The 20,598-nt window shown below is 51.8% G+C and overlaps 1 protein-coding gene across 5 annotated transcripts in view; it reads right to left on the reverse strand.

Annotated features, from left to right (window-relative positions):
- Nucleotides 1-6,166: 6,166 nt before the first annotated feature.
- PIGG (phosphatidylinositol glycan anchor biosynthesis class G) overlaps nt 6,167-20,598 on the reverse strand; it is a 28,595-nt gene continuing 14,163 nt past the window's right edge. For 3 of the 5 annotated variants that reach the window (XM_059678038.1, XM_059678010.1, XM_059678019.1), the window contains 5 exons: nt 20,062-20,519; nt 18,187-18,378; nt 9,482-9,791; nt 8,773-8,936; nt 6,167-7,440 (listed from right to left, as the gene is read on the reverse strand). In XM_059678038.1, the coding sequence (XP_059534021.1) occupies nt 7,203-7,440; nt 8,773-8,936; nt 9,482-9,791; nt 18,187-18,378; nt 20,062-20,519 (1,362 nt within the window). In that variant the 3' untranslated portion in view covers nt 6,167-7,202. Of the gene's footprint in view, nt 7,441-7,476; nt 7,621-8,772; nt 8,937-9,481; nt 9,792-18,186; nt 18,379-20,061; nt 20,520-20,598 lie in introns of those variants that run through there. The other 2 variants (XM_059678029.1, XM_059678047.1) reach the window with 2 other exon arrangements.

Genomic DNA, 20,598 nt, shown 5'->3' on the forward strand with positions numbered 1-20,598 from the left:
GGGCCGACGCACTGTCCATGGAGCCATCACCCCGGGCGTGTCTGCCACAGGCCTTACAGGTGCTCTGCACGCTTCCCAGTTTTCGCATGATGGTGCCGTCTGCACCTCGTCTGGTGCACCAACATTATGTTTTGGGGGTTATTTACTATTATTTAAATATATTTTTATTGATTTTTACAGAGGAAGGGTGAGGGATAGAGTGTTATAAACCTCAATGAGAAAGCTGCCTTCTGTACATCCCCTACTTGGGATCGAGCCTGCAACCAAGGTATATGCCCTTGATCAGAATCGAACCTGGGACCCTTCAGTCCGTAAGCCGACACGACACTCTAGCCACTGAGCCAAGCTAGTTAGGGATGTTTGGGGATTGATCTGAGGGGCCCACCTCCCTCAGCACCCCTCACTTGTCTCCTGTTGGCTGCTGTGCGATGGTACCTCACTGTTCGCACCTGCCTTCCCAGTTACTGGGGGAGGTTTGTGCTGTTAGCAGTGCCATCTGCACCCTGGTTCTCTGACTTTAAAAAACAACAGCTTGCTGTTTACTTACTGATTTCTCAGAGCCCCTGACACGTATTCTGTCTGGGCACCCCTTTGGGGTTTGCAAATACCTTATCCCAGGGTTTTTAAAATCTGTTTGTGGTATTTTGTCAAAAAGTAAATCACATTAATCTTTTATTGCTTGTCTTCCCTTTTCTTGCTTAAGAAATCCTCCCTACCCCAATCTTTGTTTCCTTTTCTTGTAAAAGTTTTACAGTTTTGCTGTCATATTTAGGTCTTTTATCCACCTGGGAATTTATCTTTGTTTATAATGTGAGGTGAGATCTCATTTTTTATCTTTTGTTATATGTATGTGTGTGTGTTCACCTATCTGTATCTATACACATCTGTCATCTATCCATCATCCACCATCCACCATCCATTACCTTTCCATCTCCTTTATCAGTTTTCCTTTATTGTGTGGATAGCTACTTTCTCTAGCACCCCTTCTCTTTTATCACGGTAAGCCAACTATTTCAGTGCTTTATGAAGACTATTAATATTAAGCTGTTTGTAACATATCTCACATAATGATATTCTATATTTACACAATTTTTCTTTTGTTCTTTTTTTTCTGTTGATCCACGTATCCCACATCTTACTTCACCCAAGTGTTGGCCTTGGCCCTTTCCATATGCGTTTCTGGTAAGACTGCCGTGAGCTGCGCAGAACCGCACAGGATGCAGACCGGCCTGGCTTTGGGGGTTTGCTCGTTAATTGGGGTAGAATGCCATCTTGACAAACTTGAGGCCTTCCATCTCTGGGTAGAGCTCTCTCTTCACTTATGTTTTTAATTAAGTTTAATACTTTTCTCTGTAAACACCTTGCTTGGCTTTTGTTAGACTTTCCCGAGACGCATTTTCATTTTTGTGGCCATTGTAAATGTTGTCTTTTTAGAAACTACATTTCCTATGTGTCTGTTGCTGGTCTAAAGACTATTGCTGACCTGGTATAGTGACCTTGTGCCCAGCAACACGCCAAACATTTCTTTACGGTTCTAATAACTTGTCTGTCTCCGATGTCATCGGTGATCAGTGATGGCTCCGTGTCTGGCTTCCTGGTCCCCTGCCTGCGTTCTGGGCACACGCTCTTGCTGAGCCCCCCAACACGACGGGCCTGGGGGTGGGGACGAGGCCCTCCTCTTGGGTCTACCTTCAGTCTTGAGACGTGGGGGCTGCCCCACTGAACACATGAAGGAAGCTTCCTTCTTTGGCTAGTTTGCTAATAGTTTGTTGTTGTTTCCATAAGTGGGCATTCAATTCTAATGTGACAATTAATAAAGGGAACCTCAGATTGCAACTGGAGTGGGAAGGGCCGAGAGAGGAAGCCCCACTTTGTCAACGGCCCCAGGCGCAGCTTTTTTCCAGCCCAGCAACAGGCCCAGCCAATGAAAACGCCGCAGCTCAGCAATGAGAGGCCATGGCCACGTGACTCCTCCTTGGCGGAATGAACCTGACTTTTTCTCTGGCCGAAGCTGTCCGGCACCTGCCCGTCCTGTCCCTGGAGGTGTCTGCCTGTGGGGTGAGCTGCAGCCCAGTTCATGGACCATTCACAACCCACCAGTCCCCACATTTAATCAGTTGGGTTTTGTTCTTAGCACTGTCAGTGTCTTTTTCCCCGTTAATTACTATGATCATTTGTTTTCTGTGGTTAAGTTACACTAATACATATTTTGATGTAAATCAAACCAATAATGCGTCTGATTGGAAAGTCAGTGATGGTTTTGTTTCCCCCTCCAACTCTGTATTTCCACCACTTCCTTTGCTAATATCCTTTTTTTTTTTTTTTTTTTTTTTTGGAAAAATGGTTGCATTGCTATTCTGTTATTTCCATTTTGGACAGGATTACTGGTTTCTTCCGAGTGAGCCTCAAGATTAGTTTTCTTACACTCACAAGTTGACACACAACCTTCTCTCCCCACCCTCCCAAAGAGTGTTGGCATTAACAAAAGTCAGTATTCTACTTTATTAAGATCACGGACATTGCTCACAGGTGAGGCATATGGTGGTCCATGACTGCATGCTTGTTTCTAGGAATTTGTACCCAAGCCATCCCTAACTTTTGACAGAGATGAGAACATGCTGTCCTGATTCAGACGTGCCCACAAACCCAGAACTTCTCTTCCTGTGGCCTCCCTCCGGACACGGCTCTGTGGTCCCTCTCCCAGCCACCGCCAGGGACCTGCCTGCAGCTGCACACGGCATCCAGGGATCTGTGAGCGGCACGCGGGGCTGATTTCCTGCTGAGAGATGCTGGTCACGTGTTTATAGCAGCTTTATTCATAATTGCCAAAACTTGGGAGCAAACAAGATGTCGCTCACTAGATTCTTTCACTGGGTCCACCCAGACAATGGAATAGTATTCAGCACTCAGAGGAAATGAGCTATCAAGCCATGAAAAGACGAGGAGGAACCTTAAATGCATGCTACCAAGGGAAAGAACCCAGTATGAAAGACGACATATGGTGGGATTCCAGATATGTGACATTCGGGGAAAAGAAAAACTATAGGGTATCCCCCCAAAATGTATACACACACTTTGAATAGTCATAAAGGCAGTGTTTAGTAAAAGACTTTTCATTTTCAGTTGGATGTAAGGGAGGAAGGGACATGGGCCAGACCACCAGCAGCCACAGTGATGCAGACTCCGCTGCACAGAATCCCACAGCAGACACTTCTCGGATGCTTGGGAACAGAGCACGCCGGGTGGCCAGGGCCAGCTGGAGTGTGGCAATCTTCACCCAAGTGTTCAAGGCCACGACGCTCTACACAGGCGCAAGGTACCGCAATCTCACCGTGCACCGGGTGGGCGTACCCGTCCCTAACCCAGACTGCTGCCATTATTTGGCAGAAAGCCTCTGTTGTCTACCTAGTCTTAAAGTATGTTACCAAGGCTACTGAGGCTGTGAGCTTAGATGCAGCTGCTATGAGAGGCTGTGGGTCTAGAACAGCAGTTCTCAACCTGTGGGTTGCAACCCCTTTGGGGGTTGAACGACCCTTTCACAGGGGTTGCTTAAGACCATCGGAAAACACATATATAATATCATATTGTTTTTGTGATTAATCACTGTGCTTTCATTATGTTCAATTTGTAACAATGAAATTGGGGGTCACCACAACATGAGGAGCTGTATTAAAGGGTCATGGCATGAGGAAGGTTGAGAACCACTGGTCTAATGGCTCCTTGTTAGCAATGGCTACATGGCCACTGGCTCCTACAATAAAGACTCTCTTACGTATTCATGACTTGTCATACATAGCTTCTCTACCACCGGTGCCCCAGAAGGTCTAGCCCCAGGCAGAGGGGCTTGGACCTGACAGTTGGCATAGTAGGGCAGGGTCAGGACCTACTTGGAGCAGTTGGCAGGATGGAGCAGTGAGTGCTTTCAACAATAATACGGCGAGCAGGGTTCAAGTAGGACTTGCTCTGACAATTGGCACTGTGAGCAGGATGTAGGAATAAGTACTCCAATGTGCCGCGCCAGCACAGCCAAGGGTGATCCTGAGTAGGGGGGTGAAAGGATTGAGAAAAGACAGACAAGAGAATGAAAGCTGGGTCTCGGTGGGTTGCTGCCTCCCTGATGAGGAGACAACGCCGGCGCCCACAAGCCGTGTCTTTATTTTATAGCAGATGCCACGAGGCAAAGCAGGGGCGTGATCACGTTGTTTCCAGCATTCTTGTGAGCTCCAACCTCACTCAACGACATGCACCGGAACTCTAGCACAAGGCACGTGGGGCCACGTGTTCGGACCACAGGTTAAAGCTCACAGCCACAGCCTTGGCTATGATTGTGCTGGGAGGGCCCTGCCCTCCAGCTGGGGCTTGCACGTGGCAGTGAGAGGACCCTGTCCTTTCATTAGTCCAAGGCTGGAACCTGGCCAAACACCGGACCCGCGCCCCACACTCCAAGAATTAGACCTTGCTCTGACAGATGTAAAGTTCAGAGTCCACATCCATGAATCATCTTTGAAAAAGATTCAAAAATAGAGGAAAGAATATAATAGTAAGCAGCGTGGAAAGGCCTGGGGGTGAGCTACGAGCGACTTATCACAGAATTAAAACTGACCAGTTGCATAGATTACAGCACAAAATTGATGTCATAAATTGTGGTAATAATCCTATAAAAGAATGTGTAAGTGGGGGAAGGAAGAAAGGTGTGTGATAATTCTGTCATGTTTCATAGCAAGGAGTCCAGGGATATGGAATAAAATAGGAAAGAGTAGTTAGTTTTTAAAATGAACATTTAAAAGTATTTTTTCTTAAATTTTTAGGAATCTATTATGAACTAATACTTCTTGTAAGAAGGAACAGTTATCCAAAGTTCAGCACTTTCTCTTTTTCTGTTAAATTCAGAGAAATTGCATTAAAAGCTCTGGATTAAAAATAGCAATAGAGTGGAGCCTGCCGGACGAATGCCAGAGACAGTTCCCTGAGTGTCCGTGATTGCTGCTCTGGGCAGTGACAGTTAAAAATACTCTTGCCCTCATCGGTGTGGCTCAATGGATAGAGCGTAGGCCCACGGACTGAAGGGCCCCAAGTTTGATTCCAGTCAAGGGCATGTACCTGGGTTGTGGGCACATCCCCAGTAAGGGGGGTGCAGGAGGCAGCTGATCTATGTTTCTCTCATCGATGTTTCTAACACTATCCCTCTCCCCTCCTCTCTGTAAAAAAAAAAAAAAAAAAAAAAATCAATAAAATATATTAAAAAAAAATACTTTCTTTAAAAAAATGTGTTTTTGCCCCAGCTGGTTTGGCTCAATGGATAGAATGTCAGCTTGTGGACTGAAGGGAACCAAGTCTGATTCCGGTCAAGGGCACAGGCCCGGGTTGCAGGCTTGATCCCCAGTAGGGGGCGTGCAGGAGGCAGCCAATCAATGATTCTCATCACTGATGTTTCTATCTCTCCTTCTCCCTTCCTCACTTAAATTAATAAATATATATTTTTTAAAATGCGGTGTTTTTGTTGTTTGAGTATTTATGATTAAAAAATTACAATGATACCAAGTCATTATTTCTTAAAAAGAGGGGCAGACCCTGGGGAGGCCAGGAATCGAGGGAAGAGAGAGGAGACAAGGTGGTAGAGGCTGAGAGAACTCGCTCGTTCCTTCTAGATCGCACTGCTCTTAGAATCCGAAGTGTTCAAGGGGCCGGACGGTGAGTCCTGTGGTGACTGTGGAGGAGGAGTGCCTCCTCCAGGCGCCCGGAGGCAGGACCACGACATGGATGGAACCCCACCTGCAGCTGTGCCGGGACCTGGCGCCTGAAAGAATGACCACCTAGGGCTCGGGTTTGGGGGTGTGGCAGTCATTTCCTTGAGAACCAAGGGACTGTTGTTGCAAAGACAACTCAGTATGAGCTGATGAACGTTGAGTTTTCACACTAAGTTAAGAGTTTGGACACGTGCACCTGCCCCTCTGCTCCCGGCACTCAGAGCTCTGATGGGCTGTGGGCGACGGGACGAGCGGTGTGTGGCTGTGCATCGCGAACCGTGTTGCCACGTCATTCTCCAGATGAGAGTGTGACGGGGCCGCCCCTGGGGCGGGTTCCCTCAGGCACAACCGCGCAGTGCAGCCCGGCGCAGCCCAGAGCCGGTCACAGTGTGGCTTCAGACTGCACAGCACAACTAAGCTTCCTTTTCAAAATAACTTTATTTTGAAGAAGTTTAAGTCTCACAAGAAGTTGCAAAAACAGTACAGGAATCCTCGTCCCACACCCCAGCTTCCCTGAGGCATTTAAAGCTACAGGACCTGTCGACGCCAGCGGGAAGCTCCGTGCACCCACTCGCCGCTTGCCCCTGGTGCACCTTCCAAAGTTTCAGTGCAGCATCAACACAGAACCCCCACCATGACCACAAACGGACCCACACTCTCCTGGCCGGCACCAGGCGGTGTGCCCCGCACCTGCACACAGCACAGCAGACTGAGCGCAGAGCCCAACCGTCCCCACCTGAGCCAGACACTCAGGAGGTTTGCAAAAATATAAGATAATGCCACTCTTGCCTTGACCGGTGTGGCTCAGTGGATAGAGCGTCGGCCTGCGGACTCAAGGGTCCCCGGTTCAGTTCCAGTCAAGGGCATGTACCTGGGTTGCGGGCACATCCCCAGCAGGGAGTGTGCAGGAGGCAGCTGATCGATGTTTCTAACTCTCTATCCCTCTCCCTTCCTCTCTGTAAAAAATCAATAAAATATAAAAAAAAAAGATAATGCCACTCTTCTTGCTAATTTTTGTGTGTGGAAAGTAGTTATTTTTCTTAAAAATATATTAAAGTTTATATCTTTATTTTTAAATGAATCAATTGTTTCGAAGTGTCTGTTTTAATTTTCAGCGCCGTCAGTGCGACAGCTGTGACCCCGCACACGCGACACCCTCGCCACCTTGGTGTGCACCACGTGACACACAGGGCTGGTCACAGCCGAATGCATCCAGAGGCAATAGGCGTCCAGCAGTTCCGTAGTGACTGTCCACAGGGGAATAGGATTCATATCCAAATTAAGTATTTTAAAGTGACCTTTTATTAGCCACTGGCCACCGAACTCCACGTCAAGTGTAGCCGTCCCAGCCATTGGAGCTACTCACCCACACTGTAGGACTCACCTCTTCTTTTTAGAATAATCTTGAACTTACACCTGCTTTCATGACTCGAACCCATGAAGTGAACAGGAGCTTTAACAATGCGCCACCTTCCCAGCGTCTGCCTTGGCGCCGGCCCGGTCCACGGCGGTGAAGCTCAGGCAGAGGGCGGCTGTGACGAGCAGGCGCATGCCCTCATAGAGGAGCTTCGGGGAAAACACGCTCCATATGAACAGGTGGTAGCGCAGGGCCGTCACCAGGACGACGTAGGCGGACACGGGGACGGAGCTGAGCAGCGCGTAGCAGAAGCAGGCCCGCCTCAGCGCCGAGCCGCTGCGGGTAAAGGGAAACGGGTTAGTGCACCGCTCCGTCCCGGGGGCATTAAGTGACTGACGTTTGTATTTTGAAAACGAGGAGGGAATTCTTGCTCCCGGGCCTGGTCAGTCTGGAGGGCAGAGGCGCCTGAGGAGATGAGGCTGCAGGCAGATACCTCCTGTCACGCCACGTCACGCCCTGTTTTGCAAAAGTATCTATTTAGAAACGATATGCACACACTGCAATACTATCATGTATATTATAACCTATAGACAATGAAAAGAAAACCGCACAAGACGATCATCAACTATACGCCAACAAACTGAACAAACTAAGAAATGGATAAACTCCTAGAAACGTACGATCTTCCAAGTCTGAGTTAAGAAGAACCTGAACAGACTGCTAACTACTCATGAAATCAAAGCAGGAATCAAAAAACTCCCAACAAACAAAAGTCCTGGACAGGATGACTTCACAGGTACATTTTAGCAAACACTTAAAGAATTATTCCCATGCATTCCTCTTAAACTATTTCCAGAAATTCAAGAGGAGGGAAGGCTCCCAAGCTCATTGTACGTGGCCAGCATCATCCTCATTCCAAAAGCAGACAGAGACACTGAAAAAGGAAATTATAGGCTGATATCCCTGATGAACATAGATGCAAAAATCCTCAACAAAATACTAGCAAATCGAGCCCAGCAAGATCATACACCATGACAAGGGCTAAACAGAGCCCAGAAGTGAGCCCAGGCCACATGGTCTAGGACAGAGGTGGTGGCAGGAGTGCACACTGGGTAGACAGCCTCTCAATAAAGGGCGCTGGGAACCTGGACAGACATGTGCGACACATGAAGCTCGACCACCAACTTACACCACATGAAGAACCAGCTCAAAACGCAAGATCACGAGCATTAGTGCGTGCAGCTCTACTCTCAGGCACACGCGGCCCCCGCCCGCTCCCCGGGGCAGGCTGTGACCCCTGCTGCCCCAAGCCCCGCTCTGTGAGGCGGCCTGACTGGCGCTCTGGTTCACTCTCTGTGGTGGCTCCAGGCCCGAGCTCCTGCAGCGAGTCCTTGTACACACGCCGCGGGTCCCGCTAGGGATCCAACTGTCAGAAAGGGGACCCCAGGGAGCACGGCACCAACCATGAAGGAGGACTGGGAGAAGCTTCATCGACAGGTCGGCCTTGGCTGCCCCCTGCCCCTCGCCTGGGGAGTGGGTCCTTCTCAGCCACAGAAACAGGGGCTTCCACAGTCACACTCCAGGGTCACCCCTCCCGTCACCCTGGCAAAGGGAGCTGCGCACTCGAGGGGCGTGGACAGACTGCTGAGGGACAGGGAGGAGCCGCACCTGTTGGGCCCCCAACTCAGGAAGTTCGCCAAGTGGCTGGCCCACAGCACAGGCCCCGCATACGTCGCAAATGCCGTCAGGAACATGGCCGGGACCTCCACGTAGGTGTTCAGGCCCACGAAGCCCGCCGAGATGTCCACCGTGGCGATGTTGTTGGAGTTTCCCTGGAATGACATGGCCACACTCACAACATGGCCATGTGACCGTGAGAAGCCAGGAGCCCCGGCTGCCCGCCCACCCTCCTGTCCCGGCTGACCCCGGACACGCTTCCAAAGACGGCGAGGAGCAAGTGCCAGGTCTGATCGTGGAGAGACTATACAGACGGAAGCCTCTGATGAGCTGCAGCAAGGTCTGCCTTTCCTCAGATCTATCTACTTCACACAGACACGTGACACACCCTCCCCCCTGGGACCCTGTCCAAGGGCTGGAACCCGGAGGTCACGCGGCCCAGGGGCCCTCGCTGGAGGCTGAGGGTGGACGCTGGGCTCTAGGGGAGGAATGACTGAGGGGACAGGCGAGCAGGATGGCCACAGCCATGCCTCACGCAACTGTTGCGTCAAGTCTGACAGACACGCACACGGCAGGGGCAGCACCACCACTCTGCACTGACAGCTCTTTCACCGAACCAACACGGAAGCTTCCCAAAGAAAAACGGAAAGATAAATGACAAAAAGTTACTGGCCTACCCACAAGGATAACGAAAACCTACCTGGAAATAGAAGAACGCTTGACCAAACCAATAGTGCATGACGGTGACCTCAGCGGCCCCGTGCCTCAGGGGCCTCCAGATGAACTTGGTCATCAGGGTCTGGATCAAGAGGCTGCACACCAGGACGGGAAGGTTATGTGGTCTGAAGAGCAAGGCTGCCAGGAGCACCAGTCCACTGTACACGTCCCATAGACCCACAGTCTTGACCGGGATGCCTGCAGCGTGGACTTGAGACTTAAGCATGTCTTTGATGCCCATGAACAGAATGCCGAGCACAAACACATACACGAAACGCGCTTCAATGATGCCCCTAAGAAAAAGCAAAACAAATGGGCACATATTTCCCCACGACGACTGAGTGTCTACTCAGCTAACAAGCCCCAGCCCCACCTGTCGGGCGGCCAGTGGAAGCCCAGGACCCCTGTGTGTGCACTCCTCTGACAGAGCTTGTCCGAGGACGACCTGGTACAGCTCTGCCAGGAACAGCCGAGCTCACAAACACTGAGGCACACCTGCACACAACGGGCTGGTCCACACCATCTGTTGTTGTGGGCAAGTCAGTCCGGACTCCTGATGCTCGACCGTGTTATCGGCAAATGAAGGGACGGCACCTACACCCCACAGAGGCGTCCGCGGAACTGACCGAGGGACTGCGCGTCCAGTGTTTGCGCAGTGCCTGTTGTGAACTGAACATTTCTGCACGTCACCTGCAGCTGTCTGCAGAGGACACTGTTTGTGACAACATGCCAAAGAACTTCATAGTGTGAAACACATATCCCTAAACATATTTAAATAAATTTCATGCCCGGTCCTCTCCAATTTGCAGCCCCACCCAAGCTGTTGCAACAGCTTTTTCATGTGAATAAGCCTGTTCTGGCTCAGGTTTCAGACTGAGAATAAACAAATAATCTCCCCTGTCATAGAAGGGAGTGTAGACAGCCACCATTCTGGCCCGTGTGACTTGCAGCTCCCCTGGGGCCACCATTTTGAAATGGCAAAGGTCAACCCCTTCCTTTTTCCTTTAAATTAGCCAACTATGCAAGACTGGGAGCCTAAGCTCTCCCATCAAGAGTGAGGGACAGATCAGGTGCATGAGCAATAAAAGCCCGAGTGGTCGCTGCTCAGCATGTGCATGCTCCCAGCCCCAGTGCATACGCACCTCCTGCAGGAGGGAAGGGACTGCCTTGTTGTCTGGCTTCCGAATGTCCCTTGTGTTCTGCTAGGACCCCTGGTTTTGGGAGATCAACTTATTTCTAAGAAGACTTTCCTGCCCTGACCGGTTTGGCTCAGTGGATAGAGCCCCGGCCTGCGGACTGAAGGGTCCCGGGTTTGATTCTGGTCAAGGGCATGTACCTTGGTTGTGGGCACATCCCCAGTGGGGGGTGTGCAAGAGGCAGCTGATCGATGTTTCTCTCTCATCAATGTTTCTAACTCTCTATCTCTCTCCCTTCCTCTCTGTAAAAAAATCAATAAAATATATTTTTTTAAAAAGACTTTCCTAAAATCTCTCAAACAAGCAGCAGCCGGTGTCAGCATAACCCATAACTATCAATAAGAGGCCCAAGACCCGGCGCTAGCACCAGCCTACCTTACTTCACAGCTTACCCTCACCTGGCATTTCCAAGCCCAATACAAGTAACAGCCATCTGCAGACAGCTCTGTAGCTCCTGCAGGGTGGCCCCAGGCAGTGGCTGACTGTGTACCACCCGGGAGGCACTGGACCAGCCATGGGCAAACAACGGCCCGCGGGCCGGATCCAGCCCGTTTGAATAAAAATAAAAAAAAAAAAAAAAAGAAAAAGACCGTACCCTTTTATGTAATGATGTTTACTTTGAATTTATATTAGTTCACACAAACACTCCATCCATGCTTTTGTTCCGGCCCTCCGGTCCAGTTTAAGAACCCATTGTGGCCCCCGAGTCAAAAAGTTTGCCCACCTCTGCACTAGACCCAGTGCACCTGGCGGACAGTTTCAGACCATAGCAGATTACAACTCTACACATCCACAAGCGACACACTCAAGGGGCAGACTCAGCACCATAGCTCCACTGAACCAAGTCCTGCTCCATAGGGTGTCTCCTGCACAGCAGCTCTCCCACTGTAGGTGCAGCCTGGTCTGCACAGCCAGTTCCCATCTATGCAAGACTGGGAGCCTAAGCTCTCCTAAGTCAACTCCTCCCAGTGATGCCAATAGCAATCAAGGCTCAACTACAACAATTAGATACAGAGTTAAAACTAATGGTTATGAGGATGTTCAAGGATCTTAATGAGAGCTTGAAGGAACTTAGTGAAAATGTGAAAGACATGCAAAAGGACCAGTTAGAAATTAAGCATACACTGACTGAAATACAGAATAATTTATAGGGACTCAACAAGAGAGTAGAGGAGTCTGACAATCAAATCAACAATTTGGAATATGAGGAAGCAAAAAACACCCAATCAGAAAAGCAAAAAGAAACCAAAAAATATGAAGATAGCCTAAGGAGCCTCTGGGACAACTTCAAACTTACCAGCACTCGTGTTATGGGGGTGCCAGAAGAAGAGAGAGCAAGATATTGAAAACCTATTTGTAGAAATAGTGACAGAAAACTTCCCCCACCTGGTGAAAGAAACAGACTTACAAGTCCAGGAAGCGCAGAGAGTCCCAAACAAGAGGAACCCAAAGAGGCCCACACCAAGACACATCATCATTAAAATGCCAACAGTTAAAGACAAAGAGAGAATCTTAAAAGCAGCAAGAGAAAAGCAGTTAGTTACCTACAAGGGAGTGTTCATACGACTGTCAGTTGATTTCTCAACAGAAACTTTGCAGGCCAGAAGAGAGTGGCAAGAAATATTCCGTGATGAAAAGCCAGGACTACAACCAAGATTACTCTACCCAGCAAAGTAATCATTTAGAATTGAAAGTCAGATAAAGAGCTTCACAGACAAGAAAAAGCTAAAGAAATTCATCACCACCAAACTGGAGGAGAAAGAAGGTAAAGAGGAGGAGGAGGAGGAGAAAGAAAAAGAAAAAGAAGAAAAAAAGATAAAAAATATGAATAAAATGGCAATAAATACATATTTATCAAAAGTTGAATCTAGCCGAACCGGTTTGGCTCAGTGGATAGAGCGTCGGCCTGCGGACTGAAAGGTCCCAGGTTTGATTCTGGTCAAGGGCATGTACCTTGGTTGCAGGCACATACCCAGTAGGGAGTGTGCAGGAGGCAGCTGATAGATGTTTCTCTCCCATTGATGTTTCTAACTCTCTATCTCTCTCCCTTCCTCTCTGTAAAAAATCAATAAAATATATATATATATATATAAAGTTGAATCTAAAAATAAAAATAAAAATAAAAGAAGGAATTTAATGAATAAAATAAACTGATGAATAAAATAGAATCTGAGGCAGAATCATGGGACAGACTGAAGAATCTCGGGAGGAGGGGCAGTAAGAGATTAACCAAAGATATTCGTATTGGAGGCCCGGTGCACAAATTCATGCACAGGTGGGGTCCCAAGGTGGGGAGGGGGACCGACGCGCTTGCCGACCCAGGATCCGGATCTGTCCTGCTGATGTTTGCACCCGTTGTTGGGAGCCACCTGGTGGCTGCTTTTATATCCTTTCTTCCTTGCGGAGCGTCTAAGGAGGGGAAGCGGTTGTGGTACCCGAGGCCGACTTCCAGGAGGGCAGCACTGTTGGGATCGTGTAGTGGCGCTGGCCCATTCTTCGGAGATGAGACCTGCAGGACTACTGAAGGAGTGAGTGGCTGCCGCCGGGCTGGTGGGTGCCGGGTCGGGTCTGTCAAATGAGTGGTGCTCCCCCTGTGGGAGCGCACTGACCACCAGGGCACAGCTTCTGCATTGAGCATCTGCCCTCTGGTGGTCAGTGTGTCACAGTGACCGGTCGTAACTGTCACTTAGGCTTTTATCTATAACTAGAGGCCCGGTGCACAAAAATTTGTGCACTCGGGGGGGAGGGAGGGTCCCTCAGCCCGGCCTGTGCCCTCTCGCAGTCTGGGACCCCTTGGGAGATAACGACCTGCTGGCTTAGGCCTGCTCCTGGGTGGCAGAGGGCAGGCCCAATCCCTAGGTGCAGCCCCTGGTTGGGCTCAGAGCAGGGCCGATTGGGGAGTTGAGGCGCCGCCCCGTCATGCACAGAGCAGGGCAGATTGGGAGGTTGCGATGCCACCCTCAGTCACGCTCAGGGTAGGGCCGATTGGGGGGTTGGGGCACCACCCCCTGTCACACTCAAGGCAGAGTTGATAGGGAGGTTGCGGCGCCACCTCCTGTCACGCACAGAGTAGGGCCAATCAGGGGGTTGGGGCGCTGCCCCCTGTCACGCACAGAGCAGGGCTGATCAGGGGGTTGGGGAGCTCCCCCCCCCCGTCACGCACAGAGCAGGGCCCATCAGGGGTTTGAGGAGCTCCCCCCTGTCACTCACAGAGTAGGGCCAATAGGGGAGTTGGCACACTGCCCCGTCACCCACAGAGCAGGGCCGATCAGGGGGTTGGGGCGCCGCCACTGTCACACTCAGGGCAGGGCCGATGGCGAGTTTATGGCTCTACCCCATCACACACAGAGCAGAGCTTGTGGGGGGGGGGGAGGGGTTGGGGCGCCGCCCTCTATCACCCATAGAGCAGGGCTGATCAGGGGTTTGGGACGCCTTCCCCTGTCACAAACAGAGCAGGGCCGATAGGGAGGTTGTGGCCCTGCCCCCTGTCACACACAGAGCCGCAGGCAATCAGGGGGTTTGGGTGCTGCCCCCCGTCACACTGATCCCGGTGCCGGGAGGCCTCTCAGCTCCGCTGATCCCGGTGCTGGGAGGCATATTACCCTTTTATTATATAGAATAGAGGCCTGGTGCACGGGTGGGGGCCGGCTGGTTTGCCCTGAAGGGTGTCCTGGATCAGGGTGGGGGTCCCCACTGGGGTGCCTGGTCAGCCTGGATGAGGGGATGATGGCTGTTTGCAGCTGGTCACACACCCTTCAGGGTGGGGGTCCCCACTGGGGTGCCTGGCCAGTCTGGGTGAGGGGCTGAGAGCTGTTTTCAGGCTGGGACTGAAGCTCCCAACTGCTCCTTTTTTTCTTTTCTTTCTTTTTTTTTATTTTTTTTATTTTGGGCCAGCTTTAGCTCTGAGGCTCCAGCTCTTAGGCCTCCGCTCCTGAAAGCAGGTATCTGGTTTGTTTCGGGTTCTCGAAACTCTGTATCAACTCCAGCTCTGAGATCCCAGCCGGCTGAAAGCTGGTTTCTGGGCGTCTATATTTGTTACAACGTTTGAAACTGCAGGCTCAGAGGCCTGCAGCAGCCGGCGGGGAACGTTGGAGTCCTCCGTCACTGAAGCAAGCAAGCCTCATGTTAGTTTCAAGCTGCCTGGCTGCCGGCCGCCATCTTGGCTGACAGTTAATTTGCATATTGCCCTGATTAGCCAATGGGAAGGGTAGCGGTCGTACACCAATTACCATATTTCTCTTTTATTAGTGTAGATAATAAAAGCGTAATATGCTAATTAGACCAGATGTCCTTTCAGACGTCCTTCCAGATGACCTTCTGGATGAAGCCGGGCTGCAAGGGAAGCCCAGGTCCCAGGTGCCAGAGGGAAGCCAGTGCTGGCAGCCAGGGGAAGGAAGGCCTACTCTTGCACGAATTTCGTGCATCGGGCCTCTAATATGTGTGTGTGTGTGTGTGTGTGTGTGTGTGTGTGTGTATATATATATATATATATATATAGAGAGAGAGAGAGAGAGAGAGAGAGAGATGGGGAGAGAGAGGGGGTCTGGTGCACAAAATTTGTGCATGGGTAGGGTCCCTAGGACTGGCCCATGATCAGGGCCGATCGGGGCCTTCTGGCTGCCAGCCGGGGCCTCCCTTCCCCAGCTGCCAGCTGGAGCTTTCCTTCGTTCTGTGCCACCCCCTGGTGGTGAGTGCACGTCATAGCAAGCAATTGAACTCGTGGCCTCCCAGCTGAACTCCTGAGGGAACACTTTGCATCTTAATAGATATGCGTTACCTATGGACACAGACAATAAGGTGGTGAAGGTCTTAGGCGGGACGGGAACCTAGTGGAGGGGTAATGGGGGGGGAAAGAGGGGTACTGTAATACTCTCAACAACAAAGGTTTGAAAAATTTCATACAAACAACAAGAAAGCCCACTGCATGGGAGAACAAATTTGCCAATGATATTTCAGATAAGGGTTTAATCTCCAAAATTTATAAGGGAACTCATATAACTTAACAAAAGGAAGATAACAATCCAATCAAAAAATGGGCAAAGGACCTAAATAGACACATTTCAAGAGAACATACAGATGGCCGAGAGACATATGAAAACATGCCTAAGTGCCCATCAGCAGATGAGTGGATTAGAAAACCATGGTACATCTACACGATGGAATACTATGCTGCTGTAAAAAGGAAGGAACTCTTACCATTTGCAACGGCATGGATGGACCTGGAGAGCATTATGCTAAGTGAAATAAGCCAGTCAGAGAAAGATAAATACCTCATGATTTCACTCATTTGTGGAATATAGAGAACTCCATAGACTGATGAACAGGGACAGATCCAAAGACAGAGAAACAGCGATCAGACTATCAATCCCCAGAGGGAAAGTAGGGGAGGGTGGGGGTAAGGGGAAGAGATCAACCGAAGGACTTGTATGCATGCACATAAGCCAAACCATGGACATGGACAACAGGGGGGTGAGAGCATGAGTGGGGGGTGGGGGGGTGGGGGGAGGATGGGGGTTTAATGGGGGGGGATGAGGACACATTTGTAATACCTTAATAAAGAATTAAAAAAAAAAAGATAAACTACCTACCAGGTTTTATTTAGAAATCATTATGGCCCCCAACGATAAAATAAAGAAAAAATAAAATGGAAAAAAAAAAAGAATAGATACACAGACAAATGGAAGGGGAGGGGGGGTTAGAGTGCATACACATTAGCATAACCAGTGGTCACAGACACTGGGGTAGTGGGGGCTTGTGGGGGTGGGACTAGCTGGGTGGGGCGGTCAAGTGGGGAAAAAGGAGGCATATGTAAAACTTTAGATAATAAATAAATTTTAAAAAATTTCATAAAGCAAATATTTTATACTAGAAAGGCTGATGATTTAAAGGAAAGCCGAGTGCCCCCCTGGGCTGTCCTGGTGCTGCTTCTACCGAGCCTTCCAGTGACCCTGCCCCAGCTTTAACAGACACCCTCTCCAAGTCAGAACAAATAAGTGCAGTAACGCTAAGCAAAAATGTAAATGAAATAATCAAAATAATATATATTTTTGAAAAAAATAAACTTTCAGATTTTCTTAGGAAGGTTTATGCATTTTTTAAAAATTATCTTTTTAGTATGAGTTTAATTCAAGCAGTGAAACACTGTCCACGAGGCCTGCCACGGAGATGTGGTCAGGCGCAGCCCACTCAGGCGGGAGCCGCGCTGAGCAGAGAGAGCGCAGCAGAGGCCGGAGTGGTCAGAGCTCACAGAGGGGAGGGCTGAATGCCGGGCGGCCAGGAGGAAGAGCGCCACCGCCGCCTGGCCCCCCCGCCTGCTGAGCATTGAGAAGAGCCAGGCATTAAATGTAAAGGCAAGTTCTAGAAGATGGACAGGCAGCAGCAGATTCCCAAAGGGGGCTCCGGCCTACAAGCCACTGGGTCCGTGAGAGGATCACACTGCCCCAAGCTCTGAAGCGAGCGATGCTGAAACCAGGGCGTCAACCAGAGAGGAAGGAGGGTCTGCTTGTGCGTCACAGACTCTGAGACTGAGGCCAACAACTGCATTAAACACCCGAATGCGGCTTCCCTCTCCGGCAGGCGCCCAATCTCCGACGACAAAGCGCGCCTCCTCGGAGATGCCTGCACGCCACGCTGTCCCCATCTGGCTGTCCTGTGTCGGGTGCATCCCCTCACCAGGCCCCTGGCATCACTGACTCCCCACGCCAGTTGGCAGGCCATTTCCAGGGGTACCCGTGCCCCTCAGCCACCTACCCACCGAGGGCCAGTGCCCTCTGTGAGTCTCACATGAACATGAAAAGCGACACTCCTACTTCACAAGCTCAGGCCACACAGAGGGACGGCCTGCTGCCCTGCGTCTCAGCACGTCCTGTGAACACACAGCTCAGCAGACGCCGGGGCTGCGAGCCCAGAACAAGCCGCGCTCGCTCAGAGCTCCCCCACGCTGGCCCTGCTGCCTCCCACGGTGCAATGCTCGTGCCTTGGAGAGCAGAGCCCACCCCTCCCCTCGGGCCTCCTCGCTGCTTGAGGACACCTGGGTTGGAGGGTCCGCACGTTTCCAACAGTCCTGGGACACTGCCCCCCGCCCCCGCCCCCCGTCTCTGATCTGCACAGTGACTCGGGGCGCAGCGGCACGGGGCTCCTCAGGGGTTCCCGGCCAGACCTGGGCGAGTTTCGTTTTCTGCCATGTTTCCGAACTGCTAGGCAACACCCACTCGCTCTTCTATCTCATTTGTCCTGAGCAGGCAACACTGAATCCTTGAGACGCCTTGTTTTTTAAAGAAATTCCTTATTTAAAAAAATGACCCTCAAACACCTCACACCTCACCTCAACTGTCTCCCACCAGGACCGAGGGCAGGGTCAGCTCACTGAGCGCTCAGCCAGGCCCGCGGCTCTCGGTGAAACCACTTCACCGACGTCCTAAAGGCAGCAGGCAGGTGTTCCTTCAAAAACCAGAGAGACCTCAAAACAAGCCCCCGGGCTGCAGCACACTACCTGGAAACGTCCTTGTTGTCTTGTTGCCATGGGGACAGCACGGAGCCAGTGGCTGCCCTGTAGCAGTAGACACCCAGCAGGCCAAGCGCCAGGGCCCCCTTGGCCACCGAGGAGCACCTGCTCTGAACCAGCGCGAAGATGGCGAGGAGGGAAAGGGCAGCGAGGACGGAGAGTTCGGCTTGGTGGTCAGAGCTGAAAGGGAATGGAAAGTGCCAGGAATTACCCACAAGTGCAGCTAGCGATGCTGGGTCTCTGCTGCGTGGCTTTCTAAGAACTGTCCTAAAAACAGCTGATTTTCCTGAAAAGCATGGAAGAAAACGGTTGGTGACTGAAATGCAGACTGAGGCTCTCACAATGTACAAACGAAGGGCTGTTGCCCTGACCTACCGCTTCTTGTCCACAGTGGTCCACTCACCGCTTGGCCATGCGCCCCTTTTCTGGGCAGCCACATGCTCCCTACACAGGTGAGGAGTTGCTGGGCAAACCCTGTGCTTCCCAGGGTACATCCCACTCCGGGGAGTCATGCACCTCCTGGTGTGATCTCCATTCGGGGCCCGAGACCCCAGAGAAGTTGGGAGGCTCACAGGCAGCGGTTACAGGGTGGGTGGGCGCCCAACTGCCTGGCCACGCCCACTGCTGCAGCCGGGGAGCACAGTTCGCTCACGAAATGAAACACACGAAGGAAACACGCCTGGGAAACAGGCAGAGGGTGCCCGTGGCCAGGGTCTTGCTCTGGGGGTGGTCACATGGGGTCCACTCATTGTTGCTGTTTAAACTGGACATTTATGTCCTGTCCTGGTGGTAAATGGTCACAACTGAAAAAGCACCAGAAGGCGAGCCTGGATGCCCCCACGCAGCTCTGTCCTGGTCCCCGGGCCGCCTCTGCAAACCGGCAGGGACAGCCTGAGATGCAGAAGCCTGAGGGGAAGGGCCCGGTCCAGTGTGGGGAGGACAGCACGCCCCCAGCGCGGCCCCTGTGCGGTCCCAGGGCCCGTGGGCTCGGCCTCGCTCCTCTCTCCAGGCCACTGAGGGCGCGGAGCGGGCTCGCAGCAGCAGCCCAGGAGCGCTGCCCGGGGTGCTGGGCTGTCGGTGGTTGACGCTGGGATGGGAGATTTCCCCATAGAATTCGCAGTCAAGGAAGGAGCCACACTCGGGCTGGAGGCACAGGCCACACAGTTTCCCCAGTGACTGTCGTGTGGGCCAGGTTGCGGCCTCACCCAGACCGCCTATCTCTTCTGTTCCCTATCTTGTTAGATAAAAGTGCCCTGTTATTCTACCTGAAACTCCCAACTGCTGGTCGGAGTAAGCATTTTGCTGTTCTGCTGAAGTTTCCTGCTGCAGGTGTCTGTGACTGTCCCGAGCCCCTCACAGACCCCGTCCGTCGGTCCCGAGCCCCTCACAGACCCCGTCCGTCGGTCCCGAGCCCCTCACAGACCCCGTCCGACTGTCCTGAGCCCCACCGCCCCCCTCTAACGGTCATGAGTCCCCCTTTCCAGTCTGGTTTTCACCTGCTGCACTTGTCCCAGGTGTTGCAGCAGCACCCGCACAGCCACTAGCTGTCGAGGGCTTCTGACCACGTACGTCACAGCCTGTCCTCCCGGGAGCAGCTGGCCAGGGCAGAGCCAGCTCCTCGCTGTGATCACCACTGAACACTCACAGGCTCTCAAATATCAGCTGCAGGGATTCGGCCATAAAACCAGCCACACAGGCCAGCCTGACGTAAGTTTGCTTTTCAACATCAATTCATGCGCTAGGGTGTATTTTTCTAATTCTTCCAATCTCAAATACCACTTCCACCCTGAACATGGCAAACGGGCCCACGTGGAGAAAGGCGACTATTGGCCAGCTGGCCGTGGCCACGGCGCGTGCTCTCACCTGGTGAGCCAGTGTCCCAGGTCAGGGCGGTGGGCCCACTGCACCCCCGTCTGGTTCAGAGACCGCAGCAGCCGGCAGCAGCCGAGGATCAGCCACGGGCTGGCCAGCGCCATGCACTTCTCACGCCCTCGGAGTCCGTCCAGGGAAGAGGGGCTCTGGCGTGCTTGGTCGAGCTCTAACATGTTACAGCTGACGCTCCTGTCCGGCAAAGCTGACGCCGTGCGGGCAAACTCTCCTGCCACCTGTGGGCAATGCTCAGGCTCCTCATCGTCTCCCAGGAAGCAGCTTCTGTAGCTCTCATGACTCAGAGCCAGACACAGGGTGCTGACGAGGAAGTACCAGGTCTGGTGCTCCTCCTCGATGAAGCTGCTCGCACCCAGACTCAGGACATGGCCCGCAGTCCCCGCCAGGATGAGGAAGTCCAGCTCCGACCACTTCCAGTGGGAAGGAGCTGACTTCTGTAGAAAGGAAGGTGGACTTTGTAAGGGAAACCTGAGAACCGCACACAACGGGCTGCATGCTGGGCACAGAGCAGAA

Source organism: Myotis daubentonii, chromosome 1 (assembly GCF_963259705.1).
Source record: "Myotis daubentonii chromosome 1, mMyoDau2.1, whole genome shotgun sequence".
Classification (NCBI taxonomy): Eukaryota; Metazoa; Chordata; class Mammalia; order Chiroptera; family Vespertilionidae; genus Myotis; species Myotis daubentonii.